At 43.1% G+C, this 17,752-nt stretch overlaps 1 protein-coding gene across 1 annotated transcript; it reads right to left on the reverse strand.

Annotated features, from left to right (window-relative positions):
• Positions 1–1,074: 1,074 nt before the first annotated feature.
• Positions 1,075–17,323, reverse strand: LOC146862159 (uncharacterized). Its single transcript, XM_085643060.1, has 3 exons — positions 16,015–17,323; positions 13,850–13,959; positions 1,075–1,185 (listed from the first exon to the last, which is right to left on the reverse strand). The coding sequence occupies exons 1-3, from the start codon at positions 17,321–17,323 to the stop codon at positions 1,075–1,077; spliced, it is 1,530 nt and encodes a 509-aa protein (XP_085499186.1).
• Positions 17,324–17,752: the final 429 nt, after the last annotated feature.

Below are 17,752 nucleotides of genomic sequence, written 5' to 3' on the forward strand. Positions count from 1 at the left end.
ATTTGTGTGGAGTGACCGTTGTTGAGAGGTTTTTGAATGGATCAAAGCCCAATTAGTCAGTCCCAAGGTTCTTAAACCTTTTCATCCCAATGCAATGTGCATCATCACTGTCGACGCGAGTGGTCTCGGTTTGGTGCTATTCTTACCCAATGCATCAATGGGTCTGAACACACATTGGGTTATGCATCCAGGGTGTTGCGTGGTCCAGAAATGAACTTTTCTGTCATCGAAAGGGAACTTATAGCATGCTGGTGGGCTATAAGGAAGTTTAATCCTTACATATGGGGTAGGCATTTCCAATTAACAGATCACAGTCCCCTTATTTCTATCCTTTCAGGGGATAAGCTCAAGGAACACACCCCAAGGATTGCTCGTTTATCCACCAAGTTGCTTCAGCATAATTTTGAAGTTTCATATATTCCTGGAAACAAAAATGGAAGGGCCGATTATTTTTCCAGATTTCCCATTGAGGAGGAGAGTGTTGTTGATGATGACGATGAAGACGACTGTTTTGTCGCCAGTTTGGTTTTGGATGACATGCGTGCGGTGAGTGAAGGGGAATGGAGAGATCAACTCTCTAAGGATGTCTTGCTCTGCCAAGTTGTTAACTATGTCAAGAATGGTTGGCCAAGAGAGAAAAATGCGCCCTACTCCTTACAGACTTATGTGAAGGTCTTGATGGAACTTTCTGTGGAGGATGGTTTGTTAGTGCATTGTGACAGATTGGTTCCTCCAGAGGTGCTGAAAAGCAAGATTGGTCAAGTATACTCATGAGGGACACTTGGGCAAAACGCTCACAAAAAGGAGGTTGCGTGAATATTTTTGGTGGCCTCAAATGGACAAGGATGTCAACGTATTTGTTGGGGAGTGTGTGATATGTTCCAATGCTGAAAAAAGTTTTAATTTAAGAACTCCCCCTCTTCAACCTATTGTATTTCCTACAAGGCCTTGGAGAAGATAGGCATTGATCTTGTTGTGCCTTACAACGCACTCACAGCTTCTTCTAGGTTTGCAATTTTGGCCATTGATTATTATTCAAAATGGCCAGAGATAAGTTTAATTGGTGAGCCTAATTCAAACAATTTCATTGATTTTCTTAAGGATCTCTTTCTGTTTGAAGGCTTTCCCTCCACCATTGTTTCCGATAATGGCGTGCAATTTGTCAGCCTTGGATTTGAATGTTTTCTGCGGCAAATGGGAATTTCTCATTAGAGAAGTTCACTATATCACCCACAAACGAACGGTTTGGTGGAGCGCATGAATAGGGTTCTGAGCAACTGTGTGCAGTTGGCGCTTGTGGGGAAGTGTAATGTGGAGAATGATGTTCGGTCCACGTTATGGTTCTCCCGCACCACGCCCCACTCATCTCCCTATGAACTTTTGCGAGGAAGAAAACCGTGCTCCAAAGTGTGTCCTGGATGGATGTCGAAATGGGTGAAAATGGATTCTGTGATTGATGTGGATGGTATTGTAAGAGATAATGTCTCTCAAGCGCAGTCTCGTGAATAATCTTATTTTGATGGCAGGAAAAAATCTGTTTCTCACTCGATTGTTAGTGATGTAGTAGGCGTGAAGATCCCTCTACACAGCGGAAGGGTAATCTAAAGTTCACTGATCCTTTAGTTGTAGATAAAGTTTGTGGTAATGCTGTTAGGGTGAATAACAAACATTGGTGGAATGTTTCCAGAATTATCAAACTGCCAGGGTATTGTAACAGTGAAAATTTGCAACATGGTCAATCTGATGAAGCTGAAGTTTCGCCTTCCAATGTTTCTCCACAGGTTTGTTTATGCAGAAGCAGCAGAGAATGTTCTGTTCCCATCAAATACCGTTGATTTCCTTTTATGTTTTTTTTCCATTCCTTTCCTTTTCTTCTCTATTCTTTTTCTCTTCTCTTTTCTTTTTCTCTTCTTCTCGTGCATTGTCTCGCTTTTCTCTATTGTTGTTTTCTTTTGTTTATGAGGAAGAGGATAATGTAGTGGTCTAGTTTACATGCTTTGTTGATTGGAATGCTCATGCCATGATGTTCTGGCCGTGAGGATTCCACTGCAGAATATCGAAGTTTGTGTTTGAAATATGTTAGGGCAGTTGCTGCCTGATCGTTTCCTGACCTGGCTGCTGAGCAGTACCTGACTACAATAAAACCTCTTATTTCTCCTTCGCCTTGTGTTCAACTTTGTACACCTGTGCTCTGATACAGTTGTTATTCTAGTTTAAGCACATTGCACTTTATTTGTTGCACAGGTCCAACAATCAGCTAAGGTGTCTAGATGCCTGGACCTTTGTATATGCACTCTTTAATGACAACAGTCTTGATACCGTTCTTATCTTATCCCAGGCATACTGTATTTTATCTGCCGCACACGCACTTTTACAGGTTCACAGTTTACAAATATATGCTCACGTGAACCCGTAATGCTTTTGGGCAGGAGGAGTTCATGAAGAAAACTGGTCACACTCTATTGGCTTGTCTTAAGTTTTGCACCCCCTGAACCCCCGTTCCTCAGCTGAGACTGATGGTATTAACAGGCTTAGGGCAGTTTCACCTTAGTTTCACTTTAATACACAGGGTAGGAAGTGAGCCTATTTCCGGGGTTCTGTCTTTTAAAAGCCACCAGCAACGGGACCACATGTCTGGTTTATGAAATTCTTTTACATGTAATTCTTTGAATAAATGTTTTCATGCATTTATTGTGTGGTGTATTGCAACAGTTTTTAATAATCAAGCAATAAAGTTTATTTATATTATAACTATTATTTGTTCTTCTCTATGGGCCTCAAGCTTCTCTGGAGTGTCCACTAAAATTGCTGGGTGTCCCATCTGACCCACTTGTGGCTTCCTGCCTTGTTTTGATACATGAGATGTGTGGTTGCTTGATGGCACAGTACCCTGGCCCTACCACTATGACATTCAGATCTGCTGGACCTTCTGGAAATGGCAACGGAAAATCCTCCCTCGTTAGGGCAAAGCCTAAAAGTCATTAGTTAAGATACTAAGTTAACTCCAAACCTAGGGTGACCAACTGGCATGGGTGTAAATTCAGGGTAGTGAGTGTAAAAATTCAGGACAAAGGGTCAAAATTCAGGACAAAAATTCAGGACAGTGGGTCAAAATTCAGGACAAGAGGTATGTTTTACCGACACATCAGAAGAGGTCACGCAATAGTATATAAGTAAGTAAATAGACAGCCACTTAAGTACAAACGAAACGAAGTTAATATTAGCTTGAGACAATTGTGCACTTCATGGTTTTTCAGTATGCGTGCATCTTTGAGAAAATCTGCAGGTCTTTTTGTGGTAACAAAACCGACCCCACCTTTCCAGCCTCCCAGGGAAACGCCCTATGCCTGGTTCGGCCAGCCCGGCCTTGCTTCCACCCTCCAATGGTGACCCTCCTCTTCACATAGACCTTCTCTCATGTGTATTTAATTTCTTTTAAAGTGCTACTCATTCCAACCAAGTAGGACTGGGTGTCGGAGTGCGTTACATCACACATATTATATAGAGACAATGACTCATATTAATGTGAAAGTCAATCTATAGGAAATGTACTAAAGATAATGTGGGTAATTGTTCTTTCATCCATCATTCAGTCTTTCACTATTCATTCTGTCCTTCCATCTGTGTGCTCATCCATGTCAATATTCAACTATTTGCAAACCTATCAATCATCTATCCTTCATCCATCCATCATTCTACTTATCCATCCCTCCATTCATCCTTTCACCTTATCCATTCAGTCATCTACCTTTCACCCATGCAGCTATCATTTAACTTGCTCATTCATCCACCCAGTCACACTTTCAGTCATCCATCCTCCCTTTCTCTCTCCATCCCTCTTACATTTAGCCATCCATCCTTCCATCCACCCATCTATTCTACTCATCCATTCATTAAATCCATCCATTGACCCTATCACACATCCATCCTTTCACTCATCCATCAATCCTTTCTCACTTCCATCCACCCTTTCACTCTTTCACTCATTCATCCATCTGTTCTCTCATCATCCACCCATTCACTCCTTCATTCATCCATCCATCCTTTCTCTCATCCATCCACCCATCCACCCTTTCACTCCTTCACTCATCTATCCATCCGTCTGTCCATCCACCCTCCCTTTCACTCACTCATCCAGCCTTACATCTACCCTTTCACTCATCCATCCATCCATTCACCCTTCCACTTATCAATTCATCAATCCATCCATCAATTCGCTCATCCATCCACCCAGTTCACTCGCCTGTCATCCACCCTTTCACTCATCCATCTATCAATCCTTTCACTCATCCATCCATCCTTTTACCCGTCTATCTACCCTTCCACCCATACATCTACCTATTTACTTTTTCTCTCATCCATCCTTCCACTCACTTACTCATCCGTCTATCCTTTCTCTCATTATTCATCCATTCACCCTTTCATTCATCTATTCATCCTTTCATTAATCCATCAAGCCATCCACCCATACACCCATCCCTTCACTTAAAAACTTTTTCACATTAATTATGAGCTGAGCCTTTGTCTGCTGAGTTTCAGACAGAAGAGGCCCATTAAGGACTTCACCCCTGCTGTAGTTCCTAAAGAAAGGGCTGAGGTGAGGGAGGGCTCACTATGCCCCTGTACATAGGCAATCCGAAAAAGTGGTAGTCATGCATCATGCATGATGCCCAGTGCCACTCTGACATGGTGTTGTTTCCAGGGATGTAAGTGGGATAAAAAAACTGGGGGGTTTCTCCAAAGGGGTGTTTGATGTAATTAAGGGCATGGCTTAAAACACCAAACCTAAAAATCTGTGCTTAGCACAGTGTGCCGCCGGACTGGTAATTTGCTGCTTCTGTCATTGCATCCAGCTATATCACACAACAAGTAGTGTTACACCAACAAGCCAGTACTCTTGGCTTTGTCAATGGTTGCTAGTTGCATAAAAAAGCAGCAACCATGGCATTGTTGAATATAACATTGAAAATGCGTCAGTTTTAAAATGATGAGGCAATGAAAGACCCATAACCCTTTTTTTCAAACTTGTTTCACCACTTTTTTTTTTTATTGAAATCCAACTAACAAACAATTTTTATCCATAAATACATCCATAATATCCATTAAATATGTCAATAATAATACAGAGTTGTTGAATAGCACTAATTTACTAATGAATCCAAAAATTCGTAGAAATACACAATATAAACATTTAAACCAGTATACAAAAGACAAAGAAAAAAAAATCCACTGCCAGTCATGAATACAAACTAAGCAATTAATTAAACCTTGAGTAGCTAAGCATATACCTAAAAACCCAGCGAGTATGTGGGAAAAACTAAAACAACCTATATTTAATGATTGAAATCCTGGTATTGTCAGATATAGATGGTAGACATAGTGAGACTACTTCCTAAAAGATAAGCTAAATTTTGAGAACTTATAGGCTGCCCAGATCCTCTCAAATTTCTTAAGTCCCCCAATTCGCAATGCATAGGCTTGTTCACTTTTTTAACTTGCTTCATTTTTGGAACCCATTCATATATAGATGGTATAAGATCTGATCGCCATCTCTGAAGCAAAAGTGATCTAGCTACAGCCATTGCAATATATAATAATTTGACAAGTTTGTCTGAAAGAAGAAGGTCTGGGTCATAACCAAGTATAATTAACCAAGTATTCGATTCTATTGAAAAACCACATTCGAGTTCCAGATAATAAAAAATATCATTCCAAAACCTCTGAATCATGGGGCATTGTCATATAATGTGTACCCAATTGGCTGAAGGATGGTTAAGGCAACGGAAACACTGCGCTGATTGGTTGGTATAAATCTTAGATAGAAAAAGTGGAGTTCTATAAAGTAGCCATTTGCTAAAAAATAACATCCTTTGCCAATTAGCTCCCCTTAATGTGCTGAAATTGAGATTGTTAACTGCTGACCACATACTCGCTGTAATTTCCATCTCCTCATGTTTAGCCCATTTCATAATGGCCTTCCCCTCCAGACCGATACCTTTGATAGAGGCTAAACGCTTTTTCCATTCACCAGGTTTCTTAAATGCCGTATCATCTAATAATTCATGTACTAAGCATTTCCCTTCACTGATCTGGGCCAAAACAAGTTTACTCAGGAACTTGCTCAAAATATTGTATGACCCAAGAAGAAGGAAGTCATTTACGATTAAATGGGACATTTCAGCTATGTTCAGCCATCTATCATTCCTTAAAAAATCTGTAATTTTCCGAACTGGATTCTCACCTAGCAGCATTGGCGTTTTTGTTCATTTCTTCCCCCTGACTGAATGTCCTGCCCTAGACAGAGGCAGGAGGAGGCTCACCACATGCAGTAAGAGCACTGACTGGCCCATTGTCATTTTGTATGTGGCAATCAGCCTCAGACAGAATGACAATGGGCGGGTGGGGCTCCCTTGTGCTCAGAGGAGTGCGAGGTGGCACCATCAGTGAGCTGAGGCTTCTGGCAGGGGAACAGTCATGTTCCCCAATGCCCCAAATTACGGTCAAAAGGCATCCATAAAAGGGATCGTCACGGAAAATGGACGTGAGATCCACTGTAGGGACAGTCCTTGTAATTTACAGTTGGTCATCCTATCTAAATCCTATTCCCTTTAAGCGCTTTTTCTAATGGCACACAGTATATCACACATACAAAGCCACATTCCATTATCTCTCCAATCACGAATTACATCAGTAATACTGACACATAAATGGAATGTCACTTTAAAAAGGAAAATAATTGGAATACCAACATACAGAATGAAAAAATGCAATCATGCAGAGTTATTAATGGTGTAGGAGGGAGTATTATACCAACTAATGAATTATATCCTCATTATTAAATGCTTTGCGCCAATGTATACAGAGAAATGATTAACAGAGCAGATTAGCTAATCACTTAATCTCTCTCTGCATTAACCTAGTCTATGAATCACTGCAACTGCCACACACTCGTCAACACAAAAACTCACTCCCGCATTCGCACAAATTTCACCTTTGACCCTTCATGGCTGGGATAGTTGTTAAGGGTAAACTAGTGCCTTAACTTAATTTTTGTTAAGCTATTTTCTTAATTATTCCTCTCTCAAAATGAACTAAAGTTTATGTAAAGTATTCTCATCTGCTGCCATTAAATATTGGTTATCGGCATATTGGCCTCTATAACCATTCTTACTCTAAATTAGGTCACAAGCAGTGCATTTTGGAGGACTGGGTGTGCTGTTCATCATAACTGGTCGATATCAGTGGTGTTTCTGTTCTGTATTGTACCTTTAATGCCCTGTCCACGAACGTTTGAGTTTCAGAGGACTCTAAACATTTCATTATGGCAAAGCTACAGCCCGATGTGCAGTGGGCTCCAGGGCATGAAAAATGCAAAAATGTCCCCCACGCTTTGGCAAACAACTCCAGTGTTTGGGCTCAAAAGTGCTCCTGCCATGCCACAGAGATTTCCTGGGGTATGTACTGTTGATAGAAAAGGGTCAGATCCAGTTTCACTTCAGATTGTTTTGATTAAAGTCAACAATCTCCCTCTCCGTTTGGAGGGACGAGTATTAATTTATGGTTCTGTGTTCTCTAAGTCCCATAGTATCAATGCATTAAAGCTGTGATCCTGCTTCCATTGCATGACAAGGTTTGGTGAGTGGGTATGCTTTAAAATGGAGCTTTGCCTCCTATCCATGACATCAGAGAGCCTCATTTATGAGCAGTGTCGCATTGCTGCGACAAAGCAGCGACGCAACACTTCTCAGTACACCCTCCTTGCGACACGATGTGCAAAACTGACGCATTGCTGGAGTTGTGTGGGAAGCGTGATGCAACTCAAGCAATGTTCCTTTCACATCCGTCTTATGCCTACCATGAAGCAGGCATAACATATTGACGCAGTAGAGTCCTAGAAGTGGCGCACTGAAATCTTATAGATTTCAATGAGCTACTTCTACAAGGCTTTTTGTGGGCTAACGCCTACCCTGTATACATTATACCTGGTGCAGGTATAATGTGGTGCAGGGGTTTACAAAGTGACGCATCTGCCTAGATGCGTCACTTCGTAAATAGGGCGCAACGTGGCGCATTTTTACGCCACCGGTGCGTCACAAAAAGTGACGCATCGGTGGCGCAAAAGTGTCGCAAGGGCTCATAAATAAGTCCCTAAATATTTAAAACCATCCGCTGCTTTACTGTGTAGAAGACGCTTGTGAAGCCTATGTTCCCTCTATTTTTTTTAGATGTATGTATTGCATAATTTTGAGACCACAGGAGAATCCTTTTCCAGCTAAGACTATTGTTGCTCGTGGAGATGTGATTCTGAAGAAACGGAGTACTAATTCACAGAAATAGTTGTGCACCAAAGTTTAGTTTAGCTGAACAGTCGACCTGTATTACACAATTGTGAATGTTTGTATTGTATTTACAAAACATGATTTTACATTCATAAACTGTAATATAAATGTAAAATGAGCAAATCTCGCATGAACTGGGAGTGGACATTTTATGGAAAATATGCCTTGAAATATATGAGACCACTGACGAATTTGTGGGTGTTCACAAGTATTTGTAAGATACATTCATATGAGGGGGAGGTGTAACCCCTCCATCCCATATTTCACGTGGAATAGAGAATTCGCGGGAGTGTTGGGGAAGACGTCCTTCACATAGGGGAAAAACATTCCTTAGTGATAAAAAAGATAAAAGGTGATTATTTAGAAGCATTTTGCGCTGCTGCTCATATAACGCACAGAGAAACAAAGTATTGCATTGATTTAATTTAAATTAAAAGAAGCATGTGAGTGCTGCACTAACTGTGCAGAGCCATGCGATCTCCTGTGCAACACAGGCCACCTTTTATGGTATCTATGCGCTCTCGCAAGGCATTTATTTACATAGCCATCAATACACATTTGTTAAATTATTACCAAGTCAAATCAAGTCAAGGCTTTATTTCGACAAAGAACATGTCTTAAAAAGCAGTACATATACACACATTTAAAAAAAAAAACAAAAGGAGCCAATTCATAGCAAAAAATGCATACAATTCATAATATGAAGGCGCCAATAAATTACATAAAAAGATACATTATAAAACCAGAATTAAACAAGGTACAAAAGCCTATTTGATCTGATCAGCCATGCCCAGCTTAAAAACTTCGCCAAGCCACAGGCAAAAAGGAGCCGCGGATCCGTTTGCAAAATTGGCAGGGCCTCCCTATGGTGTCTGGTGCCTAACTCTCTACAAAGGGGTTTTAACCACCTACGACGTGGAGCTACATAAGCAGGGCATTCGAATAGGAGGTGGGGAACTGACTCTATCCTTGACATACAATGCGGACAAAAAGGAATCGTCTGGGCCGGGGCCTTCCGCCTAGCAGTTAGTTCACCCACAGGAAGTGTTCCTACTCTAAATTTAAAATACAATGCCCTGTCTCTGGGTTTTGATATAATATCAAGGTAGGGCTCGCAAAATGGGACCTCCTTCACTAAAAGAAATTCAGCAGTGGACCTACATTGTTTGGGATTAGTGTTTCGACCATCTAACACCCATCTCCAGTACAGTTTTTTCAAAACAGACTTGGGGGGGGCAGTCCTTAGCTGCCAAGCTTCTTCTAGACCCAGTTCTACCAGTAGTCGCTTGACTTCCCTCAGCCAGTATGTGAGCACCCTGCAATGCCGAAAAAGTTGCAGCTTCCAAGAATTACTCTTGGAATAATGTAGTAAGAACATGTCCATTTTCTCCAAATGTAGAAGTAAACATATTAAATTTACAATTTTCTTTTGATAATTGGGAGCTGCTGGAAGCTGATTGTCTTTTTAAATCTATGCAGTGAAGACCTAGGTGATGAAGTGCAGATTTATGTATTTTAAGATTCAATATAGGGTGGAAAATGCTGAGAGGCAAGTTTTTGAAAAACGACACCTGACTTTTTGGGTCTTCCCAAACTTTAAATGGCCAAACTCTGACCCGGCCTTGGGAATTCCCTTTCCCCGCACATTTTCTGTCTATTTGCGGATCACAAAAACTCACTCCCGCATTCGCACGAATTTCACCTTTGACGCTTCATGGCTGGGATAGTTGTTAAGGGTAAACTAGTGCCTTAACTTAATTTTTTGTTAAGCTATTTTCTTAATTATTGCTCTCTCAAAATGAACTAAAGTTTATGTAAAGTATTCTCATCTGCTGCCATTAAATATTGGTTATCGGCATATTGGCCTCTATAACCATTCTTACTCTAAATTAGGTCACGAGCAGTGCATTTTGGAGGACTGGGTGTGCTGTTCATCATAACTGGTCGATATCAGTGGTGTTTATGTTCTGTATTGTACCTTTAATGCCCTGTCTACGAACGTTTGAGTTTCAGAAGACTCTAAACATTTCATTATGGCAAAGCTACAGTCCGATGTGCAGTGGGTTCCAGGGCATGAAAAATGCAAAAATGTCCCCCACGCTTTGGCAAACAACTCCAGTGAAGGTTCAGTCTTCATCTTCATTACCCTCTGATTCTGTCTCCCAATGTCTTTTGTTTGAAGTTAATGGTTGAAGATTAGGGGTCATCTTTGTCACTGTGAACACATTCTTAGCATTCGTGTTCGGCACTATGTTTTTTCCCTCTACATTATGCATGTAAATTGTGCATCAATGCAAGATGCACGAGCACCCAAAAAAATTGCATTAGCACATGTGCAAGATGGGTAGGCACCTAGGGCCTTGTTATAAAGTGCTTTTCTGACACAGCGCAGTCTCGTAACATTAGCCTCCTCATCCCCCGCGGTGCGGGGGGGGCCCTCTGACGTTGTTCACAGGGGTAGCTCCTGACTGGGTCAGTGGGTGGGGGCCCCCTTCCTTGTATTTTGCTCGAGGCACCCTGAAGTTTAGTTATGCCACTGACGTGGCATTGAGCCAAGCGCCTGTTTTATGAGCATGCAGGACATGAAGTGAATCAATTTAACCATGGTCGGACAGGCCTTATATTCCACTGGGCATTTCTCCATTGGACTGGAGCCCTAAGAGGCCGGTTTTGAAAGCCTATGGCCGCTCCTGGTTCCTCTGTCACTTTCCCCAGCTCCTTGAGTTGAAGAGCAACAGGCACTGGGAGAATTTAAGAGAGAGAGAGTGAGGGAAGGAGGGGGAAGATACAGAGAAAGCCATCTGAGAGAGAGAAGAGAGAGAAGAGGGAGTGTGTGAGAGAGAATTGATGGATGGAAAGAGGGAGCTTGCTTGAGGAAATGAAGCGAGTGATGTTGGCTTGAGCATTTATGGCAGGATTTATTTTGGGTCCCCAGTCCTGCACTCAAAAAGTCCTGCATTCAACTATATAGTTATCTCAGTTAGCGCACAGCTCAGAACAAAAAGAGACAGAACTTGCTCACAGGGTTATAGGTATACTATTTGAAAATAAGCACTAATAGCACTAACTCAGGGTTTAATGAATTCATTTACGCCCTGCAGTCCCATAAGGTTCTGTCAATCACGCCCCTGGTACTTCATTAATTGTACTGCATTAGTTAGTCTAAAGATAAAACACCACTCACCCTGTAATGACAAAGAAGAGTAAAACACAGGGGCATATTTACAAACCATCACCGCCCCTGGAGCGCCACTTTTTTGATGCGCCGGTGGCGCAGCACCATTTTCCATATTTACAATTTGCAAGGCTTAATGCCACATTGGTAAATATGTCCCTTTCTGCCTCTACGGCAAACGGGCATGCAATGGGTGTTGCTGAGGGTGTTCCACTGCAACACCTATTGCTTTTTGAGGTTGCCTGAGATTTACAAGGCTGAGGCAGCACCAAAAATGAATGCCATGGAAGACCAGGCATTAGAATGGGGATGCGTGGAGAAATTATTCATTTCTCCTTGTTTTTGCTATTTCCAGGTCGGCTGCATTCTGCAGCACATATAGAAGGTGACATCGCCATTATTGGTTGTTTATGTGCAGCAAGGTGTCCCGTCCTGCACATAAACAATCGTCCCTGCAGCACAGGCACCCTTGCGACACAGTGGCAGAGTGCCTGCGCTGGCGCAAGGCAGCTTTTTTTGTGAATAAGGAGCATCCCTGCATTGTGAAAATGTCGGAGAGCAGTGCTGCAAAATTTACCGCAGCTCCGCACTCCGACACTTTATTGTAAATATGCACCACAGAGTCAAAGGTTGGAAATAGCATAGGCCTATGTAAGCACCCACACGCTCAAAAATATGAACAGTAGTAAATAGCTAAATTAATAGGATGAAGAACACAAAGCAAATCAGTTTCAATGATGCAGTTAAAAAAAAACAAGGTTAGCAATGAAGAGGCGGTGATTGATGATCACTCTGAAAATAAAACACAAACCAATTACAAGTGTAACATTTTCAAACTCAGCACATAATGGGAGATCAGGCAGTTATTAAATATAGTGTATGGAATGTAATTACTTAAACCCTCAAATCTATTAAGTTCCATCTAAAATATAAACAAAGCAAAACAAGAGAGGCTAAAAACGTTAATTGAATGCTTTGAAATTACAACGCCTAAAGTCTGCCTCTAGCAAAGTCTGCAGTGTTTGCACATCGAAGAAAACCTCATTGCCTACAAGCAAACAGGATGTATATTACTACACAAATAAATGTAGATTTTCCTAATAGATTATGACGGAAAGTCTTAATTTTATTAAAGACACGGAGGCGAGTATTATGCTTACTTTTCTTGCTTTATTCCCAATAGCAGCAAGATAAAACTACGACTCCCAGAAGGCTTGGAGAAGAACTACCAGCCAATGGGAAACAAAGAAACAAATACTGACCAATCACAACCAAGGTAATAGTATAAGGTCTATCGTGACTGCGAACAGCCCTCTTTTCTTATGCGAGCAATTACAGAGAATGCAAAAATAAAGGAGAAACAGAGAACAAAATGCATAAAGTCAAAGTCCACGTAAAAAGTTCTTTTCCGAAGACCACCAGAGGAGACTCGGAGAGAAGGTCAAATCCAAGGACGGAAGGTGACGTCACAGAAGGAACGATCGTGGTAGAATTCATGATGACCTCAGGATGATGCCGGTGGCAGCGCAGGAGTTCCTGTGGGGAGGGAGAACACCAGTTAGAAGTGTTGTGGCGGGATAATACTCGCCTCCGTGTCTTTAATAAAATTAAGACTTTCCGTCATAATCTATTAGGAAAATCTACATTTTATGTCAAGACCGGAGGCTCCTATTATGCTTGTTTAAAGCATATCAACCACCAAAGAAGAAGCAGTAAGAACAGGTTTGCAATAAAATGTACGGAACACTGTATCATTAGACCAATCTGCTGACTTCAGGATATCCTCCAGACGGGAGCCAGCCCAAAAGGCTTTAGAAGCCATGGCTCCTCTAGTGGAATGAGCTCCGAAAACGGAGACGTCAATACCGGCCAGGGACATGACCCAACGAACCCAACGGGCCAAAGTAGCAGCAGAAACAGGATGAAAGGGTTTACGAAAAGAAATCAGGAGTTGGAAGCTGGAGGAAGTCCTGAGAGCAGAGGTCTTATTTTCATAAACTTTTAAACATTGACCTACACACAGTTTGGGATTGGAGGGAAAATAGGGATAGAACACAGAATGTAAATTGGTCTTGGTACGTTTGTGAATATGAAACATCACACCGGTAGGAGTAAACTGTCTAGAAGAAACATCTAAGGCTTTCACATCAGATACTCGTTTAATGGAAATTAAACATAGTAACATAGTAAGTTTAGCTGAAATCATTTTCAAAGAAAGAGCAGAATTGTCAGGCCAGTCAGAAAACAACTGCAAAACCAAATTGACATCCCATAAACTAGAATACTTAGCCAAAGGCGGTTTCGAAAAACAAATTCCTCTTAGCAATCTGCATACCAAGGGATGAGCCCCCGCAGGTTTTCCATCAATGTGGGCATGATTGAGAGAAATGGCAGATCTGTATAGGTTGATGGTACGATAGGATTTGCCGGAGCTAGCCTCAGAGGCTAAGAAATTAACCATAAAGTTTAAAGAGGCTGAAACGGGAACGACAGATTTTTGTAGACACCAGCTTGACCAAAGAGACCAGGCGGACTTGTAAGCCTTGGAGGTGCCTGGGGCCCATGCCCGACTAATAAAGACTGAAGCTTCCTGTGAAATGACGAAATCAGAAGAGGAAGGCTGGAGATTTTCCAGGCGGACAACGTCAGAGACTGGTCGACCACTAAAGGATGGGGGTTGCCCTGAGGGTCCGAGAGAAGATTGGGGAAAGGAGAAAGAAGGACTGGAAAGTCTACCGCCAATTCCAGGAGTGACGGGAACCAAATCTGGGACTGCCAAAAGGGAGCTACTATCACCAGAGACGTCATTTGGCGACGCACTTGCGATAGGACTCTGTTGATCAACAGAAAAGGAGGAAAGGCATAATTGAGGTGAAGGGACCAATCTTGGAGGAAGGCGTCGGTCGCCAGAGCCAAAGGATCCGGACGCCAGCTGAAGAAATGAGGCAACTGGGAATTGAGTCGGGAAGCAAAGAGGTCTATTGAGAAAGGACCCCACAACTGAGAGAGGGAGAGAAACACGGAGGGAAGAAGCTTCCAATCGCTGGAATCCCGGAGGAAGCGAGAATGGCAATCGGCCACAGCGTTGAGGTCTCCTGGGAGGTATTCCGCAGAGAGCGATAGTTTGTTGGAAAGGCAAAATTCCCAAAGACTTTTTGCTAGATCTGCTAGAGCTTTCGATTTTGTGCCACCGAGATGGTTTATATAGCGAACCGCAGAAACATTGTCCATGCGAAGAAGGATGGTACAACTTACTTTGTCTTTTGCCAGACTCTGGATTGCAAAGGAGCCTGCAAGCATCTCTAAACAGTTGATGTGCAATTTGGACTCCTCTTTTGACCATGTACCGCCAGTCGATATTGGTCCACAACGGGCGCCCCAACCCGTCAGGCTTGCATCGGATTCTAATACAAGATCTGGGGCGGAAGCGAAAATGGTTCGACCGTTCCAGGCCTCCAAATGGTTTAACCACCATTGCAGTTCCAGGTGAGATTCGAGATCTAATTCTATGTGATCGGAATACGCGAGACCTTGTCGAAGATGCCTGATCTTTAGGCGTTGAAGAGCGCGGTAATGAAGGGGACCTGGGAAGATAGCCTGAATGGAAGCCGATAGAAGGCCGACTATTCTCGCAAGGGTCCTGAGAGAAATGAGAGGACGGCGCAGAACCTGGGAAATCTCCGTTTGAATCGTGGAGATCTTGGACTGTGGAAGAAACAGAGAAGCCAAGGGAGAGTCTATGCGGAACCCCAGAAACTCCATACTCTGAGACGGGATGAGGGAGGACTTTTCTAAATTGAGGAGAAAGCCTAATTCCAACAGAAGAGAGCGGGTAGTGTTGAGATCGCTCAATAATGCCAGTTTGTCTAGGTTCATGAGAAGAATGTCGTCGAGATAGATGATGAGTCTGATCCCCAGAGATCTTAGATAAGCCGCAACGGGTCTCATTACCTTTGTGAAGCACCAGGGTGCTGAAGAAAGACCGAAGGGCAGAGATCGAAAACGATAAGTGACGTTTTGCCATTGAAATTGGAGGAATTTCGTGTGGGATTCGTGAATAGGAATAGAAAGATACGCGTCTTGGAGATCGATGCGGACCATCCAATCGTTTTGACGCAAGGTGTCTCGTAAATGAAGAATTGTTTCCATTTTGAAGTGGCGATAAACCACAAACTGATTGAAAAATCTGAGATTGATCACCGGTCTCATCTTTTTGTTCTTCTTTTGAACAAGAAAAAGGGTGCTGAGGAAACCTGAGGGATCGAAGGGGGAAACGAGAATAGCTCTTTTGGAGAGAAGGGCCTGGATTTCCGAGGAGACCAGGAGGGACATTTCTGTTGAGAACACTAGAGGGGCAGGAAGGACGTGTTGAAAAGGAGGAGCGTAAAGCTCGATACGATAACCTTGGACGGTGTCGAGAACCCATGGATCTGCCGTGAGAGTCTGCCACCTGTGAAGGAAAAGAGCTAAACGACCCCCAACAGGAATAACTGTACTCACCTTGTTGAGAGTTGTTGTTGTTGTGGCGGAAACCACGTTGGCCCCTGCCTCTGTAGCCCCGGCCTCTTTGGGGGTAAAATTGGGGCTTGAAATCCTGTTGGTTGGAGTTGAAGGCACCACGGGAGCCTTGGGACTGGAATCCACGGCCGGTAGAGCGGCTCCTGCCTCTTCCGGCCCTGCCAAAAACCCGAGACGGGAAGACCTTTTTGATGGACTGTTGCGCCTTATCCAAGGAGGCGAAGGTGGTGACGAACCGACTTAAATCTCTCACTAACGAATCTCCAAAGAGAAGACCATCGGCCTTGACACCGGGATCAAGGGGGGCAAGGTTGGCCAGCTTGGGATCTAATTTGATTAAGAGGCCCTTGCGGCGCTCATGAGTTAAGGCCGCATTAGTGTTGCCCAAGAGACAAAAAGCGCGTTGGACCCACAGTGAAATGTCTTCTGGATTAAGTTCTGAGCCATCCAGGCGAGCTGATTCAGCCAAATCGAAAATGCGGGCCAACGGTCCCACTAAATCAAGCAGTTTGTCTTGGCAGGAAGACCAAGCCTTGTCCACCCCTTTGCGTGGGTCCTTGCCAAACTTTGAGAAGAAAGTGAGGAGAGGCTGATCGATAGCAGGGGTAGAAGTTATATGAGAAGGGAGAGAGGGCTTCGGACACTCGGACTTTAATTTAGCTCTTACAGTTTTGTCTAAAGGCAGACGAAGTCTGGAGGTGATATACTCTCCCACGTGATCAATAGGGAACCATTCGGTAGAATTGGGGTGTCTGATAGAAGCAGGGTCAAAAAGGGGCGTACCCTCTGGGTCAAGCACCTGCTCCGATGCAAAAGCATCCAATTTTAATTTCTTAGGAGGGGACGATGGGTTTACTATGTCAAAAACATCATCAAGGTCATTGGCGTCACCCATATCGTCATCTGTATCGTAAATTGTAGAAATGACCAATTTCTGTGGTACCTCCAGGTTGTTGGACTTGGCTTTACGCTTGCCAGCTAGACTTTTTAACCCCTCCTGAACAGGAGGCCTGGGAGGAACCACGTCCTCTGTCATATGTGAGGAAGACTCACCAACCACCTTTGACGCCAAAGAAGAAACCTTGGAGTGTACCACTGTAAGTTTTCTGCTATCCCCCGCAGATTGGGCCATTGCTTTGGTCATTAAGCTCAAAAGAGAATTCTCCATAGTCTTGGAAAAACGCTTCATAGAAGCCTCAACAGCAGATTCCACAGAGGAATTAATAAAAGAACTTAAATCCTCCTTAAACTCATCACCTTCATTATCATTTGGCTCATTTGAAACTTGCATGGTGAAAATATATAGAGAAAACTGCACAAACCCGAAGAGAAAGGGTTAATTGTGAGGAAAGAATAATGGGCGTGTGAAAATGAGGAAAACTCCTCCCTCTAGGGGCGTGTAATCCAGGGAACAGGAAACCACAAATACTGAGGAAGCGAAGCGTGAGCCGATAACAGCTGCGTCAAGCTGAGGAGAGGTTCCAAAGCGCTGCGCCACCGTTGAAGAGAGCGAGCGGTGAGAGAGGCGCGTGTGGGGCAGGGAAAGCGCGGAGAGCGCGTGGGGGGGAACGGTAAAGCCGAAGGCATGAACTCGCGTAGGAGCGCGAGGTAACAGAAGCAGCGAATATACGCTGTAAAGCCTAGTGATAAAATAAACAAAGCACAATTCAAAACTTAAGTCACAATTAATGGTAATAACATAAAAGGTACTTATCTTGAC

Source organism: Triturus cristatus, chromosome 2_2, assembly GCF_964204655.1.
Source record: "Triturus cristatus chromosome 2_2, aTriCri1.1, whole genome shotgun sequence".
Taxonomy (NCBI): domain Eukaryota; kingdom Metazoa; phylum Chordata; class Amphibia; order Caudata; family Salamandridae; genus Triturus; species Triturus cristatus.